The 20,219-nt window shown below is 43.8% G+C and overlaps 1 protein-coding gene across 1 annotated transcript in view; it reads right to left on the reverse strand.

The window, feature by feature from the left end:
* Nucleotides 1-20,219, reverse strand: part of KLHL14 (kelch like family member 14) — a 119,769-nt gene that overhangs the window by 97,289 nt on the left and 2,261 nt on the right. Inside the window, exon 2 of the mRNA XM_069728959.1 lies at nucleotides 18,551-19,472. Coding sequence (XP_069585060.1) covers nucleotides 18,551-19,440 — 890 coding nt within the window. The 5' untranslated portion in view covers nucleotides 19,441-19,472. The remainder of the gene's footprint in view (nucleotides 1-18,550; nucleotides 19,473-20,219) is intronic.

Below are 20,219 nucleotides of genomic sequence, written 5' to 3' on the forward strand. Positions count from 1 at the left end.
GTTGTTATCCTCTAACGGCATCCTTGCCCCTGATGAAGCCACAGTTTTAGTGGCGATACGCGTGGGGTATCGCTTTTCTTCCCATAACGATGCACTCTTGACAGTCCAGGTTAGCAGGTCTTGCTTAATAAATAAACAGACTCATATATTTTACTTCATTGGTTGTTCTGGCGGTACGTACATTTGTTGGCCCACAGTTTATATTTATTTTATTTTCCCACATGCACTATTAGGATATTATTGGTTTGGTTATTATTACTGGGGTTAGGTGATTTTTACCACATAGTCAACTCTTGTGATATATATTTGCATACTGTACATTACGTCTATCAGGGTTAGGTGATTTGTATACACACTGACCTTACAGTATGTGACATATATTGTCCATCTATACATACATTAATCTGCTGTATGTGCTTAATTTTTGACTAATCTTTATTGTTAGTTCCATACTATCATTGACCACGGTTTGTCTTTATTGCCATTGATTTGCATTTCCAGCACTAAGCATTATTTAATTTTTTTTACCAATTTTTTTCCAAAGGTTAACCATGCGATTGTTTGATAGGGCAGAATTAAACTCTGTTATAGGTTTATATCATCAACAGCCATTTGGCTTTTTAATGATGTCCTTGGTTTCATGTACAATAAATATTAATTATTTTAGGTGATCCTTTTTGCATACTTCTCTTTATTTTAATCATCTTAATATATTGCAGTCATCATATTAAATAGATATAGCACTGTGTACTTACAATTGTTTATTTTGACTTTCTTCCCAGAAAATTCGTCTTTTTTCCATTAGGTCTGTGATATCACGTGTTTAAATACGGACTAGCTGAATCCTTCAAAACTCTATGTAGAAACAGAAGGTCAATTTTCGCTATACAAGTCATGTGTCACGGCAAAAGTCCCTCGCTCGGGGGAGGAGCAGAGCAGCTGGGTCAGAAATTGAGGAGGGGAATGATAAATACAAGAACAAGAGACTCTTCCTGTTTCTACATAGAGCAGAGAAAAGAGAGGAATGAACTTGGTAGAAAGGTAAAATTTTGAAATTTCAGGCCCCAAATTCAAGGTTGCAAAAATTCCAAGTTTTCTAGTGGAAACCACTTCATGAAACCTTTGGGGAGTTTGAACGCCCACATTGCTAGACTAATCTCGTTAGAGATGATGCCCTACCGGTTGGTTGAAAGCAAAGCTTTCAAAGCCCTGATGGCCTACACAGTACCATGCTATGACCTACCCAGTTGACACTTCTTTGCGAGAAAAGCCATCTCAGCCCTCCACCAGCATGTCAAAGACCGCATTGTCCATGCACTGAGGCAATCAGTCAGTAGAAAGGTGCACCTCACAACAGATGCATGGACCAGTAGGCATGGCCAGGGACGTTACGTGTCCATCACAGCCATAGTGGGACAGTTCTGCCTAGCCCACGGTCTAGGAAACAGTTGGCTGTAGGCGTTCGCCACCCCTCCTCCTCCTCCAGAAGCGAAAGCTCGTCCACAGAGCGCAGTCGCACGACCACTCCATCCACAGCTGCCAGTGTTGCACACGAGGTGTCCCATTATCGAACAGCTAGTGGTAAGCGTCAGCAGGCTGTGTTAGAAATGAAGTGTTTGGGCGACAACAGACACACCTCGGAAGTACTGGCCGAGTACTTGCAGCAACAAACTCAGTCATGGCTGGGCAGTGTACATCTTGAGGCAGGCAAGGTAGTCAGTGATAACGGAAGGAATTTTATGGCTGCCATAGCCCTTTCAGAACTTAAACACATACCTTGCCTGGCTCACACCTTGAACCTGGTGGTGCAGTGCTTCCTCAAAAATTATCCGAAGTTACCAGCCCTGCTCCTGAAGGTGCGAAGACTTTGCTCGCACATCTGCCGGTCACCCATAAATTCCAGCCATATGCTAAACCATCAGCAATCGCTGAATCTTCTCCAGCACCGCCTAATAATCGACGTTGCAACAAGGTGGAACTCCACACTGCACATGGTTCAGAGGCTGTGCAAACAGAGGCGTGCTGTGATTAATTTGTGGGAGGTTACACATACACGGGCAGGCAGATGGATGGCAGACATGGAGTTGTCTGGTGTGCAGTGGTCGAAGCTCCAAGACCTCTGTCAAGTTCTTCAGTGTTTTGAGGAATGCACACAGCTGGTAAGTGCAGACGACGCCATCATAAGCATGAGCATCCCACTAATGCGTCTGCTGATACAAAGTTTGACGCACATTAAGGAGCTGGCGTCTGCAACCAAGGAGGAGGGAAGCCTTGATGACAGTCGGCCATTGTCTGCTCAGGGAACTTTCCTGGAGGAGGTGGCGGACGAAGAGGAGGCGGAGGAGGATGATGGGGATGAATATTTATGGGAGGAGGATGCTTCTCATGGGGCAATAGAAACTGGTGGCGTTGCCAGGTCAGGTATAGGGATTTTGCGGGACACAAGTGATGTTGATTTGCAAGAAAGTGCTCCTCAACCCAGCACAAGCAGTGAATTGACACCTGGAACATTGGTCCACATGGCTGAGTATGCCTTGCGTATCCTAAAAAGGGACCCCAGCATTATCAAAATGATGACCGATGACGATTACTGGTTGGCCTGCCTCCTGGATCCACGATATAAAGGAATATTACAAAATATCATGCCACATGAGAACCTTGAGCAAATATTGGCTACCAAACAAGCAACTCTTGTAGACCGTTTGGTTCAGGCATTCCCAGCACACAGCGGCGGTGATGGTTCTCACACGAGCCGTAGGGGGCAACATGGCAGAGGTGTTAGAGGTGCACAAATCCAAAGTGGCGTTGGACAGAGGGGTTTTATGACCAGGTTGTGGAGTGATTTCGCAATGACCGCTAACACGACAGGTACAGCTGCATCGATTCAAAGTGACAGGAGACAGCATTTGCAGCTGCTGAATGTCAGCCATAGGCCATTTTTATACCTCCCTAAATGGGCTGACTTCTCCCACAGGGCCGTGGTCACCACCTGGCGCAAGCACCCGTGTGAGTGCCATTTGCCTGGACAGGTGGGTGCGCCCACTCTTGGGCGACGGCACTGGCACAGGGTCCCTCATAGTACAATGAAGTGTCTCTGACGGTGGTGGTGCACAACCAACATCAGACACACCGTCATAATATGAGGGGCCCTGTGCCAGTACCGCCGCCGAGAGAGTGTTCCCCCCCAGCTCGAACAGTGCTCTACCACTTGCAATACTTACCTCTCCCTGCTCCACCACTGTGTAGTCTGTGCTGTTAAATCCTTCAATGGCACTGCCAATACAAATTTGTTGAAATTATAGATGATAGTTAAAATATACAGGGGCTCTGGCCTCCATTTAGACCAGTTAATACTTTGCGCCTACTACCACTGACTGCTAATCAGCAGAGGAGCCCACCCCAGTACCTAGCTATGCCGCCTGTTACCAATTTTGAACTGCATTTAGCCTACTGTTGTATTTGGGCCCACTACCTGTGTCTGCGTCACTCATTACAATTGTCCTCCACAGAACAAAGCTATGCCGCCTGTTTAGTCCTGTTACCAATTTTGAACTGTATTTAGCCTACTTTTGTATTTTGGGCCCACAACCTGTGTCTGCGCCACTCATTACAATTGTCTTCCACAGAACAAAGCTATGGCGCCTGTTTAGTCCTGTTACCAATTTTGAACTGCATAAGCCTACTTTTGTATTTTGGGCCTACTACCTGTGTCTGCGCCAGTCATTACAATTGTCCTCCAATGAACAAAGCTATGCCGCCTGTTTAGTCCTGTTACCATTTTTTACCTGAATTTAGCCTACTTTTTTATTTTGGGCCTACTAACTGTGTCTGCGCCACTCATTACAATTGTCCTCCACTTAACAAAGCTATGCCACCTGTTTAGTCCTGTTACCAATTTTGAACTGCTTTTAGCCTACTTTTTTATTTTGGGCCTACTACCTGTGTCTGCGCCACTCATTACAATTGTCCTCCACTGAACAAAGCTATGCCGCCTGTTTAGTCCTGTTACCATTTTTTAACTGAATTTAGCCTACTTTTTTATTTTGGGCCTACTAACTGTGTCTGCGCCACTCATTACAATTGTCCTCCACTTAACAAAGCTATGCCACCTGTTTAGTCCTGTTACCAATTTTGAACTGCATTTCGCCTACTTTTGTATTTTGGGCCTACTACCTGTGTCTGCGCCACTCATTACAATTGTCCTCCACAGAACAAAGCTATGCCGCCTGTTTAGTCCTGTTACCATGTTTTAACTGAATTTAGCCTACTTTTTTATTTTGGGCCTACTAACTGTGTCTGCACCACTCATTACAATTGTCCTCCACTTAACAAAGCTATGCCTCCTGTTTAGTCCTGTTACCAATTTTGAACTGCATTTAGCCTACTTTTGCATTTTGGGCCTACTGTTATGATACGGTGGTCTAGGAGCAACATGGAACGAGCTCTGAAGGAAGTGGTAACTGTACTGACCGCAGTCCCTAAGCTCAACACAACACTAGAAGTAGCCGTGGGATGCTCCTAACTCTCCCTATGCACCTCGTCACAGCCTAAGAGCTAACTACCCCTAAAGATAGAAGCAGGAAAGCTATCTTGCCTCAGAGAAAATCCCCAAAGGATAGATTAGCCCCCCACAAATAATGACTGTGAGTGGAGAGGGAAAAGACATACACAGAATGAAACCAGGATGAGCACAGGAGGCCAGTCTAGCTAAATAGATAGGACAGGATGGAATACTGTGCGGTCAGTATTAAACACTACAAAAAATCCACGCAGAGTTTACAAAAAATCTCCACACCTGACTAAAGGTGTGGAGGGTAAATCTGCTTCCCAGAGCTTCCAGCAAGACAGAATTAATTCATACTGATAAGCTGGACAAACATAGAAAGCACAGAACAGATAAGTCCACAATCTATGGACAGAAAAGAGTAAGCAAAAACTTAGCTTTGCTGAACTGGTCAGGATAACAGGGAAATCCAAAGAGATGTGAATCCAACCAGGAACCATTTACAAGTGGCACTGGCTGAAGGAAAGAGCCAGGCCTAAATAGCCGAGCAGAAGAGACGATAAGTGGAGGCAGCTGATGATAGCTAACTCCAAGGAGCAGCCATACCACTTGAAACCACAAGAGGGAGCAGAACTCACAAAAGTGCCACTTACAACCACCGGAGGGAGCCCAAGAGCGGAATTCACAACAGCCTACTACCTGTGTCTGCGCCACTCATTACAATTGTCCTCCACTTAACAAAGCTATGCCGCCTGTTTAGTCCAGCTACCAATTTTGAACTGCATTTAGCCTACTTTTATATTTTGGGCCTACTACCTGTGTCTGCGCCACTCATTACAATTGTCCTCCACAGGACAAAGCTATGCTGCCTGTTTAGTCCTGTTACCAATTTTTAACTACTTTTAGCCTACTTTTGTATTTTGGGCCTACTACCTGTGTTTGCGCCACTCATTACAATTGTCCTCCACTTAACAAAGCTATGCCGCCTCTTTAGTCCTGTTAGCAATTTTGAACTGCTTTTAGCCTACTTTTTTATTTTGGGCCTATATCTGTGTTTTCTCCTCATCCTGCTCATTGCCCAGCCACTGCTAGATGAGTTTTCTGGTACATTGACCCAGACCACTACATTCCCCTTGCACTCTACACAGCCAGAATCTGACCCTGTTGAAAGTCAGGTTCCCCTTCCCGCATACTATACCACCTTACACGGGGACAAAGAGGAAGGTGCAGATGAAAGTGCAGGTTCCTTCATCAGGCAGAGGGGGCATACGCGTTGGCACTGGCACATGGCCCCTCATAGTACGCAAAAGTGTCTCTGGCAGTGGGAGGCGCTACCCGCTGTCAAACACACCGCCGTACTATGAGGGGCCCTGTGCCAGTGCCAACTAGTGGGCCCCCCTGCTTGCTCAGGATCACAGCACTTGCAAATTTGAAATAATTACCTCTCCCTGCTCCACCGCCGTGACGTATTCCGCGTTTCCTGGGCCCACGAAAATCTTGAGCCAGCCCTATCCCCCCCACAACTTTAGCCAAATGACCCCCTGTTTTCAATGCCTAACTATTATTATAAAGTAAATTAAGAATGACAAGCTTAAGAAATAAGAATTGATGTTTTTGGCATTAAAATGTGCACTGTAGGTGTTTTCCTGTCCTCCACTCACTGCCGACTTTGATTCCCCATTGACTTGCATTGGGTTTCGTGCTTCGGTCGGCCCCCGACTTTTCGAAATAATCGGCCGATTTCACCCGACCCGACTTTTGACAAAGTCGGGTTTCGCGAAACCCGACTCGATCCTAAAAAAGTAAAAGTCACTCAACTCTAGTGATGACAAACCCAAGAAGTTAGTCATGGGAAGGGCTCCATCTACACACATCTCCACACTCTTGAACGCTCCACTATGCAATCATTTTCCATAGCAATGTAGTAAGTGTAAAGTAATATTATCAAATACCTCCAATTAGAAATGTAATAGTTAACTGTCACCATGAGTGGTTGTAACCATGGATATGTAAGCTACTGCAATATCCTGCACATGGGGAAAGCGACAAAGCGAATCCGAAGATCTAAACTACCTTTCTAATTGGAGGCATTTTCTAATATTATTATTATTTCACCTACTATATATTGGGATGGGATCTTGGAGCTGGGAATGAAAGGCAATTCAGTATCACAATGGACATGGAGGTCAGAGCACATACAGTGATCTGACAATAACCCAAAATAATAGAACGAGCTCTGAGACGTGGGAACTCTGCAGACCGCAATCCCTGATCCTCTCCAAACACAACTAGAGGCAGCCGTGGATTGCGCCTAACGCTCCCTATGCAACTCGGCACAGCCTGAGAAACTAACTAGCCTGAAGATAGAAAAAATAAGCCTACCTTGCCTCAGAGAAATACCCCAATGGAAAAGGCAGCCCCCCACATATAATGACTGTGAGTAAGATGAAAAGACAAACGTAGGGATGAAATAGATTCAGCAAAGTGAGGCCCGATATTCTAGACAGAACGAGGATAGGAAAGATAACTTTGCGGTCTACACAAAACCCTAAAGAAAACCACGCAAAGGGGCAAAAAGACCCTCCGTACCGAACTAACGGCACGGAGGTACACCCTTTGCATCCCAGAGCTTCCAGCAAAACAAATAGACAAGCTGGACAGAAAAAATAGCAACAAATAGCAAAGAAGCACTTAGCTATGCAGAGCAGCAGGCCACAGGAATGATCCAGAGAAACACACGTCCAACACTGGAACATTGACAGGAAGCATGAATCAAAGCACTAGGTGGGGTTAAGTAGAGAAGCACCTAACGACCTCACCAGATCACCTGAGGAAGGAAACTCAGAAGCTCCACAAACGGAAGCTCCCAGAGAGAATCAGCCGAAGTACCACTTGTGACCACAGGAGGGAGCTCTGCCACAGAATTCACAACAGTACCCCCCCTTGAGGAGGGGTCACCGAACCCTCACCAGAGCCCCCAGGCCGACCAGGATGAGCCACATGAAAGGCACGATCAAGATCGGGAGCATGGACATCAGAGGCAAAAACCCAGGAATTATCCTCCTGAGCATAACCCTTCCATTTAACCAGATACTGGAGTTTCCGTCTTGAAACACGAGAATCCAAAATCTTCTCCACAATATACTCCAATTCCCCCTCCACCAAAATCGGGGCAGGAGGGTCAACAGATGGAACCATAGGTGCCACGTATCTCCGCAACAATGACCTATGGAAGACGTTATGTATGAAAAAAGAATCTGGGAGGGTCAGACGAAAAGACACAGGATTAATAACCTCAGAAATCCTATAAGGACCAATGAAACGAGGTTTAAACTTCGGAGAGGAAACCTTCATAGGAATATGACGAGAAGATAACCAAACCAGATCCCCAACACGAAGTCGGGGACCCACACGGCGTCTGCGATTAGCGAAACGTTGAGCCTTCTCCTGGGACAAGGTCAAATTGTCCACTACATGAGTCCAAATCTGCTGCAACCTGTCCACCACAGTATCCACACCAGGACAGTCCGAAGACTCAACCTGTCCTGAAGAGAAACGAGGATGGAACCCAGAATTGCAGAAAAATGGCGAAACCAAGGTAGCCGAGCTGGCCCGATTATTAAGGGCGAACTCAGCCAAAGGCAAAAAGGACACCCAGTCATCCTGATCGGCAGAAACAAAGCATCTCAGATAGGTTTCCAAGGTCTGATTGGTTCGTTCGGTCTGGCCATTAGTCTGAGGATGAAAAGCCGAGGAAAAAGACAAGTCAATGCCCATCCTACCACAAAAGGCTCGCCAAAACCTCGAAACAAACTGGGAACCTCTGTCAGAAACGATATTCTCTGGAATGCCATGCAAACGAACCACATGCTGGAAGAACAATGGCACCAAATCAGAGGAGGAAGGCAACTTGGACAAGGGTACCAGATGGACCATCTTAGAAAAGCGATCACAGACCACCCAAATGACTGACATCTTTTGAGAGACGGGAAGATCTGAAATAAAATCCATAGAGATATGTGTCCAAGGTCTCTTCGGGACCGGCAAGGGCAAAAGCAACCCACTGGCACGAGAACAGCAGGGCTTAGCCCGAGCACAAATCCCACAGGACTGCACAAAAGAATGCACATCCCGCGACAGAGATGGCCACCAAAAGGATCTAGCCACTAACTCTCTGGTACCAAAGATTCCAGGATGACCAGCCAACACCGAACAATGAACCTCAGAGATCACTTTATTTGTCCACCTATCCGGGACAAACAGTTTCTCCACTGGACAACAATCAGGTTTATTAGCCTGAAATTTTTGCAGCACCCGCCGCAAATCAGGGGATATGGCAGACACAATTACTCCTTCCTTGAGGATACCCGCCGGCTCAGATAAACCCGGAGAGTCGGGCACAAAACTCCTAGACAGAGCATCCGCCTTCACATTTTTAGAGCCCGGAAGGTACAAAATCACAAAGTCAAAACGGGCGAAAAACAGCGACCAACGAGCCTGTCTAGGATTCAAACGCTTAGCAGACTCGAGATAAGTCAGGTTCTTATGATCAGTCAATACCACCACGCGATGCTTAGCTCCTTCAAGCCAATGACGCCACTCCTCGAATGCCCACTTCATGGCCAGCAACTCTCGGTTGCCCACATCATAATTCCGCTCAGCAGGCGAAAACTTCCTGGAAAAAAAAGCGCATGGTTTCATCACTGAACAATCAGAACCTCTCTGCGACAAAACAGCCCCTGCTCCAATCTCAGAAGCGTCAACCTCGACCTGGAACGGAAGAGAAACATCAGGTTGACACAACACAGGGGCAGAAGAAAAACGACGCTTCAACTCTTGAAAAGCTTCCACAGCAGCAGAAGACCAATTGACCAAATCAGCACCCTTCTTGGTCAAATCGGTCAATGGTTTGGCAATACTAGAAAAATTGCAGATGAAGCGACGATAAAAATTAGCAAAGCCCAGGAACTTTTGCAGACTTTTCAGAGATGTCGGCTGAGTCCAATCATGAATGGCTTGGACCTTAACAGGATCCATCTCGATAGTAGAAGGGGAAAAGATGAACCCCAAAAATGAAACCTTCTGCACACCAAAGAGACACTTTGATCCCTTCACAAACAAAGAATTAGCACGCAGGACCTGAAAAACCATTCTGACCTGTTTCACATGAGACTCCCAATCATCCGAGAAGATCAAAATGTCATCCAAGTACACAATCAGGAATTTATCCAGGTACTCTCGGAAGATGTCATGCATAAAGGACTGAAACACTGATGGAGCATTGGCAAGTCCGAATGGCATCACTAAATACTCAAAATGACCCTCGGGCGTATTAAATGCAGTTTTCCATTCATCGCCTCGCCTGATTCGCACCAGATTATACGCACCACGAAGATCAATCTTGGTGAACCAACTAGCCCCCTTAATCCGAGCAAACAAATCAGATAACAAAGGCAAGGGGTACTGAAATTTAACAGTGATCTTATTAAGAAGGCGATAATCTATACAAGGTCTCAGCGAACCATCCTTTTTGGCTACAAAAAAGAACCCTGCTCCTAATGGCGACGATGACGGGCGAATATGCCCCTTCTCCAGGGATTCCTTCACATAACTGCGCATAGCGGTGTGCTCAGGCACGGATAAATTAAACAGTCGACCTTTTGGGAATTTACCACCAGGAATCAAATTGATAGCACAATCACAATCCCTATGCGGAGGTAGGGCATCGGACTTGGGCTCATCAAATACATCCCGGTAATCAGACAAGAACTCTGGAACCTCAGAAGGGGTGGATGACGAAATTGACAAAAATGGAACATCACCATGTACCCCCTGACAACCCCAGCTGGACACCGACATGGATTTCCAATCCAATACTGGATTATGGGCTTGTAGCCATGGCAACCCCAACACGACCACATCATGCAGATTATGCAACACCAGAAAGCGAATATCCTCCTGATGTGCAGGAGCCATGCACATGGTCAGCTGGGTCCAGTATTGAGGCTAATTCTTGGCCAAAGGCGTAGCATCAATACCTCTCAATGGAATAGGACACTGCAAGGGCTCCAAGAAAAACCCACAATGCTTAGCATATTCCAAGTCCATCAAATTCAGAGCAGCGCCTGAATCCACAAACGCCATGACAGAATATGATGACAAAGAGCAGATCAAGGTAACGGACAGAAGAAATTTTGACTGTACCGTACCAATGGTGGCAGACCTAGCGAACCGCTTAGTGCGCTTAGGACAATCAGAGATAGCATGAGTGGAATCACCACAGTAGAAACACAGCCCATTCAGACGTCTGTGTTCTTGCCGTTCAACTCTGGTCAAAGTCCTATCGCACTGCATAGGCTCAGGTTTAAGCTCAGGTAATACCGCCAAATGGTGCACAGATTTACGCTCACGCAAGCGTCGACCGATCTGAATAGCCAAAGACATAGACTCATTCAAACCAGCAGGCATAGGAAATCCCACCATGACATCCTTAAGGGCTTCAGAGAGACCCTTTCTGAACATAGCTGCCAGCGCAGATTCATTCCATTGAGTGAGCACTGACCATTTTCTAAATTTCTGGCAATATACCTCTATCTCATCCTGACCCTGACAAAGAGCCAGCAAATTCTTTTCTGCCTGATCCACTGAATTAGGCTCATCGTACAGCAATCCGAGCGCCAGGAAAAACGCATTGATATTACTTAATGCAGGATCTCCTGGCGCAAGAGAAAATGCCCAGTCCTGAGGGTCGCCGCGCAAAAAAAGAAATAATAATCAAAACCTGTTGAACTGGATCACCAGAGGAACGAGGTTTCAAGGCCAGAAATAACTTACAATTATTTTTGAAACTCAGAAACTTAGTTCTATCTCCAAAAAACAAATCAGGAATAGGAATTCTTGGTTCTAACATAGATTTCTGATCAATAGTGTCTTGAATCTTTTGTACTCTTGCCGAGAGCTGATCCACAAATGAAGACAGACTTCTAATGTCCATCGCTACACCTGTGTACTGAACCACCCAAATGTCTAGGGGAAAAAAAAGACAAAACACAAAGCCAAGAAAAAAAAATGGTCTCAGAACTTCTTTTTTCCCTCTATTGAGAATCATTAGTACTTTTGGCTTCCTGTACTGTTATGAAAGGCAATTCAGTATCACAATGGACATGGAGGTCAGAGCACATACAGTGATCTGACAATAACCCAAAATCATAGAACGAGCTCTGAGACGTGGGAACTCTGCAGACCGCAATCCCTGATCCTCTCCAAACACAACTAGAGGCAGCCGTGGATTGCGCCTAACGCTCCCTATGCAACTCGGCACAGCCTGAGAAACTAACTAGCCTGAAGATAGAAAAAATAAGCCTACCTTGCCTCAGAGAAATACCCCAAAGGAAAAGGCAGCCCCCCACATATAATGACTGTGAGTAAGATGAAAAGACAAACGTAGGGATGAAATAGATTCAGCAAAGTGAGGCCCGATATTCTAGACAGAACGAGGATAGGAAAGATAACTTTGCGGTCTACACAAAACCCTAAAGAAAACCACGCAAAGGGGGCAAAAAGACCCTCCGTACTGAACTAACGGCATGGAGGTACACCCTTTGCGTCCCAGAGCTTCCAGCAAAACAAATAGACAAGCTGGACAGAAAAAATAGCAACAAATAGCAAAGAAGCACTTAGCTATGCAGAGCAGCAGGCCACAGGAATGATCCAGAGAAACACAAGTCCAACACTGGAACATTGACAGGAAGCATGAATCAAAGCACTAGGTGGGGTTAAGTAGAGAAGCACCTAACGACCTCACCAGATCACCTGAGGAAGGAAACTCAGAAGCAGCAGTACCAGTTTCCTCCACAAACGGAAGCTCCCAGAGAGAATCAGCCGAAGTACCACTTGTGACCACAGGAGGGAGCTCTGCCACAGAATTCACAACAGGAATGCCCCTTTAATGATTGTCCCCACATCTCCCATCTTTACAAGGCCCTGCCAGATTATTATATCTACGATCAGTTGATCCCTTAGTGGAATTAAAGTGTAAAAGAAACATAACAAAAACCATTTCACCTTAAACTAATGCTTTATTATGTGATAATACCTGCTGCATATAAAAAATATGCATAAATAATATCACTGCAATCCGTATTGATCCATACAAAAAAAAACTAACACTTTATCCTGCAATGCCCTAAAAAATATGCTAAAAAATAATTCTAGAATTGCTAAAACTGGCACAAGCACAAAACAGTAAAAATACAAGCCCACATCAAGTTTTATCAAAATAAAAAGATAAAACAAATATTCTTTTAAGCTCTTGGCGATGGCCACCGTATAGGAACGACGACCATGCACCATCACTACATGGAGCGGGCTCTGGAGGTAAGCCCATTATGTACAGTATTGGGGCCAATTTTACTACATTGCCAGCAACCAACAGTACCTGATGTAATCAGAGCGTGCTGCAAATCGCATCAGTTTAGCCTCTTAAATGCTGCCAAGCATGACAATGTCATTTACAAGGCTTCCAACATGGCCACTGTCACTCCAGAGCCCATCAGTCCCTTCACAATGCAATTGTGGTGGCTGATAGGTTATCATGGCAGCTGGGAGCCTTCTCAAGGCCTCCATGTCTGCCATGGTATTACTCCTATGAAGCCCACCCTGCGGCTCGGTAATTGTACAATAAACCGCAATATGATCAAGCCATGACAGGTACAAGCCCCTAAAGGGAACTAATTATAGGTCTAAAACATCAATATATATATGTATATGTAAAAAATATGCCATCCTGTGAATACCAATATGAAAAAGATCAAAACAACAGAATTGGCTGTTGGTAATTTTTAATCAAAAATTGTGATAAAAAGCGATCAAAACATTTGAACCCCCAAAGAGGGTATAAACAAAAAGATCAACTCGGCGTGCAAAAGACAAGCCCTCATACAGGCAGGTCCACTGACGGAGGAATGAAAAAATATGGATCTCTAAAAATGGAGACAGACACATTTTTTTTTGTGCAAAGTTCTAATTTTTTTAACAACTAAATTATAAATACACCTTGTAAATTTCATAGAACTGAAAACATATTTACCTGAAGAATTATTCTGACAGATCATTTTTAGTGCACAGTAACAGCCATAAAAGCAAAAAACCCAAAAAGCAATGGCAGAATTGAGGGTTTTTTCAAAATTTCACAATTTTAAATGTTTGCCCCACTTATGATAAAATGAATGGTATGCAAATTGCCTCTTTTGAGAAAAAGAGGACTTAAACTCTATAGCGCCATCTATTGGAAGTAGCGATCCTACAAGTCACAATCAACCCTTTAACGAGTCGTGCAATATGACTCAGGATAAAAGCCAAATCAATATCTCAATTCGCAGACACGGTGTTTCGGGCTGTTGGCACTCGTCAGTGCGAAGCATGAGAACTGATTTGGCTAGGTCAGAGGCTCTGGACTGGGGTCTAAGGGGTATCGTTTCTCCTTATGGAGAGTGACATACCATCTCTGGCTTGTCAAGGTAAGGAGGCTTATTCGCCGTGCAATGCTCCTCTGGGAAATATAATATGCAAATTGCCTCTTTTGAGAAAAAGAGGACTTAAATATGCCCTCACATGGCTATATAGATGTAAAAATAAAAAAGTTATATGTCTTGGAAGAATGGGAGAAAAAACAAAACAGGTAAAAGAAAATCTAAAAAGCCATAATTTAAATAGAACTTGTCGCCACCCAAAAGCTGAATCGTTAATTGATTAAAATGAAGCAAATCCATAGTGTTAGGCCGGGATCACACATGCGAGAAACATGTCCGTGTCTCGCATGTGAAATCCAAGCTCTGGCGCCGGCACTCCAGAGCGGAGCGTGCGGCCGCATAGCAACATATGGAGCCACACGCTCCGCTCTGGAGTGCCGGCGCCAGAGCTTGGATTTCACATGCGAGACACGGACGTGTTTCTCGCATGTGTGATCCCGGCCTTATGGTGTCAGTGGGAGTCTAGCCTCTGTTCGTCATTGTCTTTGTGCCTGTTTTTTTGGTTAGTTTTCTGTGTTTTGTGCCTTTTTTTGTTTTCACTCAATTCACTATTGTTTTTGCACCTTTTTGTAGTCTATTGTACATGTGCTTGACATTGGGGATCACCATCTAAATTCCCTATGAGCATGGCTTTGAAGTTTGGGAGGAAACCCAAACCAACATGGGGAGAACATACAAACTTCTTGCAGATGTTGTCCTTGGTGGGATTTAAACCAAGGCCCCCAGTGCTGCAAAGCAACAATGCTGCGCATTTTCATGACTATGGCACCAAAAAAAAGAACTAATACTACAAGACAAAAACGGAAAGTGACTAAAAAACACAGCAAATGATGAATCAAGACTTGAAATTTAATAAACAAGATCCAACTACTAATAATGCATTTTCGTGGAAATTTCAAGCTTCCTACTCGAAGGAGTAGCCGGTAGCCTGTATTCTTTACCATCAGACACAGGCTACTGTCCTACCATGCAGAGTAAGCACAGGAATCTTAACATTCACCAGAAAACAACATCAGGCTGATCCTACCTATATAGGGATTTTTCTCATCTGTGGGGGTAGGCGGCATAGGGGGTCCACTCAGATGCAGGATTGCTGTTCCTTTTCATATAAAAACAAAGAGGTCTCTTTCTGCTGTTGGCACTGCCATTTGTGCAGATCTGATGCTATATACTGTTTTGCATTCTTCGGTGCTGGAGTAAAGATACTTATCCTGCGTTTTCAGTTCATTACAAATAATTTTACTGAAAATTATGCAGTGAGGGCCCAACTCTAACTTTTCTACTGGATCTTTAAATTCTGCTACACATTTAACATTCAGTGGGGAAAATAAGTTTTTGATAAACTGCCAATTTGCAAGTTTTCCCACCTACCAAGTATGGAGAGGTCTGTAATTTTTATTGTAGGTGACTTCAACTGTGGGAGACAGAATCTTAAAAAAAAAAAATCAAGAAAATCACAGTGTATGATTTTTAAATAATTAAATTGCATTTTATTGCATGAAATAAGTATTTGATACAATAGAAAAACAGAACGTAACATTTGGTACAGAAACCTTGGTTTGCAATTATAGAGGTCAGACGTTTCCTTTAGTTCTTGACCAAGTTTGCACACACTGCAGCAGGGGTTTTGTCCCACTCCTCCATACAGATCTTCTCCAGATCCTTCATGTTTTGGGGCTGTCACTGGGCAACATTGAGTTTCAGCTCCCTCCAAAGATTTTCTATTGGGTTCAGGTCTGGAGCCTATCTAGGCCACTCCAGGACATTGAGATGCTTCTTCCAAAGCCACTCCTTAATTGCCCTGGCTGAGTGTTTTGGGTCATTGTCATGCTGGAAGACCCAGCCACGACCCATTTTCAATGCTCTTACTGAGGAAGGGAGGTTGTTGGCCAAAATCTCGCAATACATGACCCCATCTATCCTCACTTTAATACGATGCAGTTGTCCTGTCCCCTTTGCAAAAAACCACCCTAAAGCATGATGCATCCCCCACCGTATTTCACGGTTGGGATGGTGTTCTTGGGGTTGTACTCATCAATCTTTTTCCTCCAAACACGACGAGTGGAGTTGATACTAAACAGTTCTATATTGATCTCATCTGACCACATGATCTCCTTCCATGCCTCCTCTGGATCATCCAGATGGTCACAGGCGTGGATACGTGCTGGTGTGAGCAAGGGATCCTTGCATGCCCTGCAGAATATAATGACGATTTATTGTGTTACTAATGGTAATGTTTGAGACTGTGGTGCCTGGTTTTCTTCAAGTTATTGACCAGGTCATCCCATGTAGTTCTGGGGTAGTCCTTGACCTTTCTCAGAATCATCCTTACCCCGCGAGACAAAATCTTGCATGGAGCTCCACACCGAGGAATATGAATGTAAACTTGTGTTTTTCCATTTTATAATAAATGCGCCAACATTTGTTGCCTTCTCACCAAGCTGCTTGCCTATTGTCCTGTAGCCCATCCCAGCCTTGTGCTGCTCTACAAGTTTGTCCCTGGTGTCCTTAGACAGCTCTTTGGTCTTGGCCATGGTTGGAGTGTGACTGAGTGTGTGGACAGGTGTCTTTTATACAGGTAACAAGTTCAAACAATTGCACTTAATACAGGTAATGAGTGCAGAGTAGGAAGGCTTCTTAAAGAAAAACTGACAGGTCTGTGAGAGACAGAATTCTTGCTGGTTGGAAGGTGATCAAATACTTATTTCATGCAAACTAATTATGTAAACATCATACAATGTGATTTTCTGGTTTTTATTTTTAGATTCTGTCTCTCACAGTTGAAGTGTACCTACGACAAAAATTACAGGCCTCTCCATTCTTCGTAGTTGGGAAAACTTGCAAAATCGACAGTGTATTACATACTTATTTTCCCCACTGTATGAGAAAACGCATGCCATTAAAGTGCCTTTTGGGCGTATGCCGCAATGCATCCATTGCATCACTGTATAGAAAAGTGTAGCCTACTATGCTATCAAATATTCAGGCACATAGTAATGGTTCATTCAGACATCCATTTTACAGGAAACCATTATAATCTACGGGGCTATTGATATATCTTTGCTTTGTTGTGGTCCATGTGTCCACAAAAAATTCATAGAAACATGTCCGTCACAAATGGAAATTGCCCATAGTCTAGCGGTCTTTTAAAATCATAGACAGCACACAGACGCTGTCAGTGTGCAATCCGTGTGCTTTCAGTCGTTAACACTGCAATGAATAGGAGAAGCTTTGTAATTGTATATCTTTTTCCATATATGAAAATTGCTAATGAAACTCAGATGGTAAAAACTGATACTGACCAAACACTGATGAAACTCGGATGAAAAACACTGATGACACTAGGACTGTTCTTGTGCATGTGAGAAATCACTAAAGTCTGAATGAGACCTAACAAAAATTATATCAATTGTTGATAGTTTTAGTTACAACAGGAGTCAATGGTCTCCATAATTGCATATGTTGGAGGTGTCCATCGGAGGTATGCGCCTAGTAATACTGCTTACTTATACCTTTGATGAAAACCAAAAGGGAGCCTGTTATATGCATACGCAGGTTTATTTTAGAAATTATAGTAGTAGCTTCCATATGACTTAGGCTGCCGTCACACTAGCAGTATTTGGTCAGTATTTTACATCAGTATTTGTAACCCAAAACCAGGAGTGGGTGATAAAAACAGAAGTGGTGAACAGTGATGAGCGAATATACTCGTTCCTCGAGATTTCTCGAGCACGCTCGGGTGTCCTCCGAGTATTTGTTACTGCTCGGAGATTTAGTTTTCTTCGCTGCAGCTGAATGATTTACATCTGTTAGCCAGCTTGATTACATGTGGGGATTCCCTAGCAACCAGGCAACCCCCACATGTACTTATGCTGGCTAATAGCTGTAAATCATTCAGCTGAGGCGATGAAAACTAAATCTCCGAGCGCTAAAAAATACTCGGAGGACCCCCGAGCATGCTCGAGAAATCTCAAGTAACGAGTATATTTGCTCATCACTAGTGGTGACGTGTTTCTATTATACTTTTCCTCTGATTGTTCTTCTCCAAGTTTGGACTTACAAATACTGATGTGAAATACTGACCAAATACTGAGCGTGTGAACGTGGCATTACCAGAAAATACACTGTGTAATTCCTATTTATACAGACAAGCCATACACTGACAACTAAACTTCTTATGGGGCACCCATTATTATGTTGGATAGAGGTGTCTCTGCCTATGGAGGACGCAGCACGTCCATCCAGTACACAGACATGTAATGCTTCATTTACCTTGTATTTGTGCTGCTAGGGAATTGAACAATATACGCCGGGTGCCCCAGCAGATTACAGCCGGTAGTGGTGAAGACCCTTTGTGATCAGCTGGATATTGTGGGACCCTTCAAACAAAAATTATTGCCAAGGGAGTTACCCCCTTTTGAGCAATCATTGCATACAAAATAGAAAATGAGAAAAATGCAACAGTGTATAGAAGCGAACATTGCAGAAGTAAGAGTTATAGATGTCTTTGGCTCACCTGCTGGCGGTGCTCTGCCTGCAGTGTTGTCTGAAAGGCATTAGGTGATAATTCATAGCGTCCAGCAGTAACTTCTGGCATACCGGGTCAGACCTCATGAAGTCTACTGACTGTACCCTCTCTACCAACTCTGGAGCTGGGATGAGAGCAAAGCGAAGTCTCTTCATCAGATCTGGGGCATACTGCATTCGTGTTTCCCTGTCATGTTCCAGCCAAAGTACAGACATCTGAAAGAGAGCAAGTTCAGATTCCACTGGAGGTGGTAAGGAGTCCAGCATGGAACGTAGCTCTTCAAAGTTGAGCAGCAACACATCCTCCACCAAATACTTATTGGCTAGTTTCTTTGTCTCTTCCAGGCCATGAAGAGCTGCAATTTTACACACCTGCTTATAGTTCTGCACTGAAATCTGATCGTTGAGAAACTGTACACAAAGCTTTGTCACCTGAGGAATATGTAAGATCTTGCTGACTGATAATACCTCCTCAACGGTATCTAAAGATAAGGTAACATTGGCGGTGTAAAGGTACTCCAAGACCAATCGGAGTCCAATTGAGGAACATCCTTGCAAAACCAGGTTGTTGATGGCTCTAGGGCTGACAAGCATCTTCTCATCTGGAGAAGAGGAGGGTGTCCCGGGTTCATCTGACTGTTGCTGTTGTTCCTTTGGACCAGTTGACAGGCCATCCTGACCAGGGTGACTGGAGAAAAGAGATCTGAAATACTGAGAACAGGATGCAAGTACAGCTTTGTGGCAGTGGAACTGCTGTCCTTGGGCAGTCAAGGTCACATCACAGAAGAGCTGCTTCCTCCACAAGAGGTTCAGGCCGTGGAGCAGATTATCACTATGACTCGGGTCAAAAGTGGAAGTCCTGTCCCCCGATCTGGACATGGTGGGACTCTAGTGTGATTTTCTGCAGATACCTACAAACAATGAAAATCCATTTTAAAACTTTGCTGTCAGATAAGAAAACTATAATGTTAAGGCTAAGTTCACACTAGCATTCAGAGTTCCATTTTTCTGTTCCATCATAGGAAACTTGCATTCTACGACAGACAAACAATGCCAATAATTACACAACACCATTGATTAAAATGGGGTCTTTATGGTTTCCATTTGAGTATCCATCACATGTCACACTTTTTCTACACCTAAAAACTATGGAACTGACAATACAAGTGTGAACTTCACCTGAAGTATTTTTTTTTAATTAACTGTATTTTTTCTCAAAAAAATAATAAAATATTGTTGAATCATTGCATAATCCTTACATATATGATCAAGAATTGAACTGAGTAACCTGGTGCCTAAAGTATTTTTTAAGCATTTATTACTTTAACATTGAGATGCAAAGAATGACATTGACTTTTTAAGAAAACCTAAAATGATAGCTTATAATACACTAATTTGCAGAGTTATACACAAACTTTTAAAGGCAGTGACACAAATGCTTTATCCCTACGATGCCTAAGTCATCAGCCTATTTTCTGTTGTGATCTAGAGTCTGTACCATCCAACGTAGAACAGAAGTACGTAGAATAAGGCAACATTGGGATCATGAGATCTCTATCTGTCAATGATATTCTTACATAAGCCATATTTGGGATTTCATTTCTCTAGATCTCTCCATTTTAAATCACCTGTAGAATCTTCTTAATTTCATGAATAAA

This window comes from Ranitomeya imitator, chromosome 6, assembly GCF_032444005.1.
Source record: "Ranitomeya imitator isolate aRanImi1 chromosome 6, aRanImi1.pri, whole genome shotgun sequence".
Taxonomy (NCBI): domain Eukaryota; kingdom Metazoa; phylum Chordata; class Amphibia; order Anura; family Dendrobatidae; genus Ranitomeya; species Ranitomeya imitator.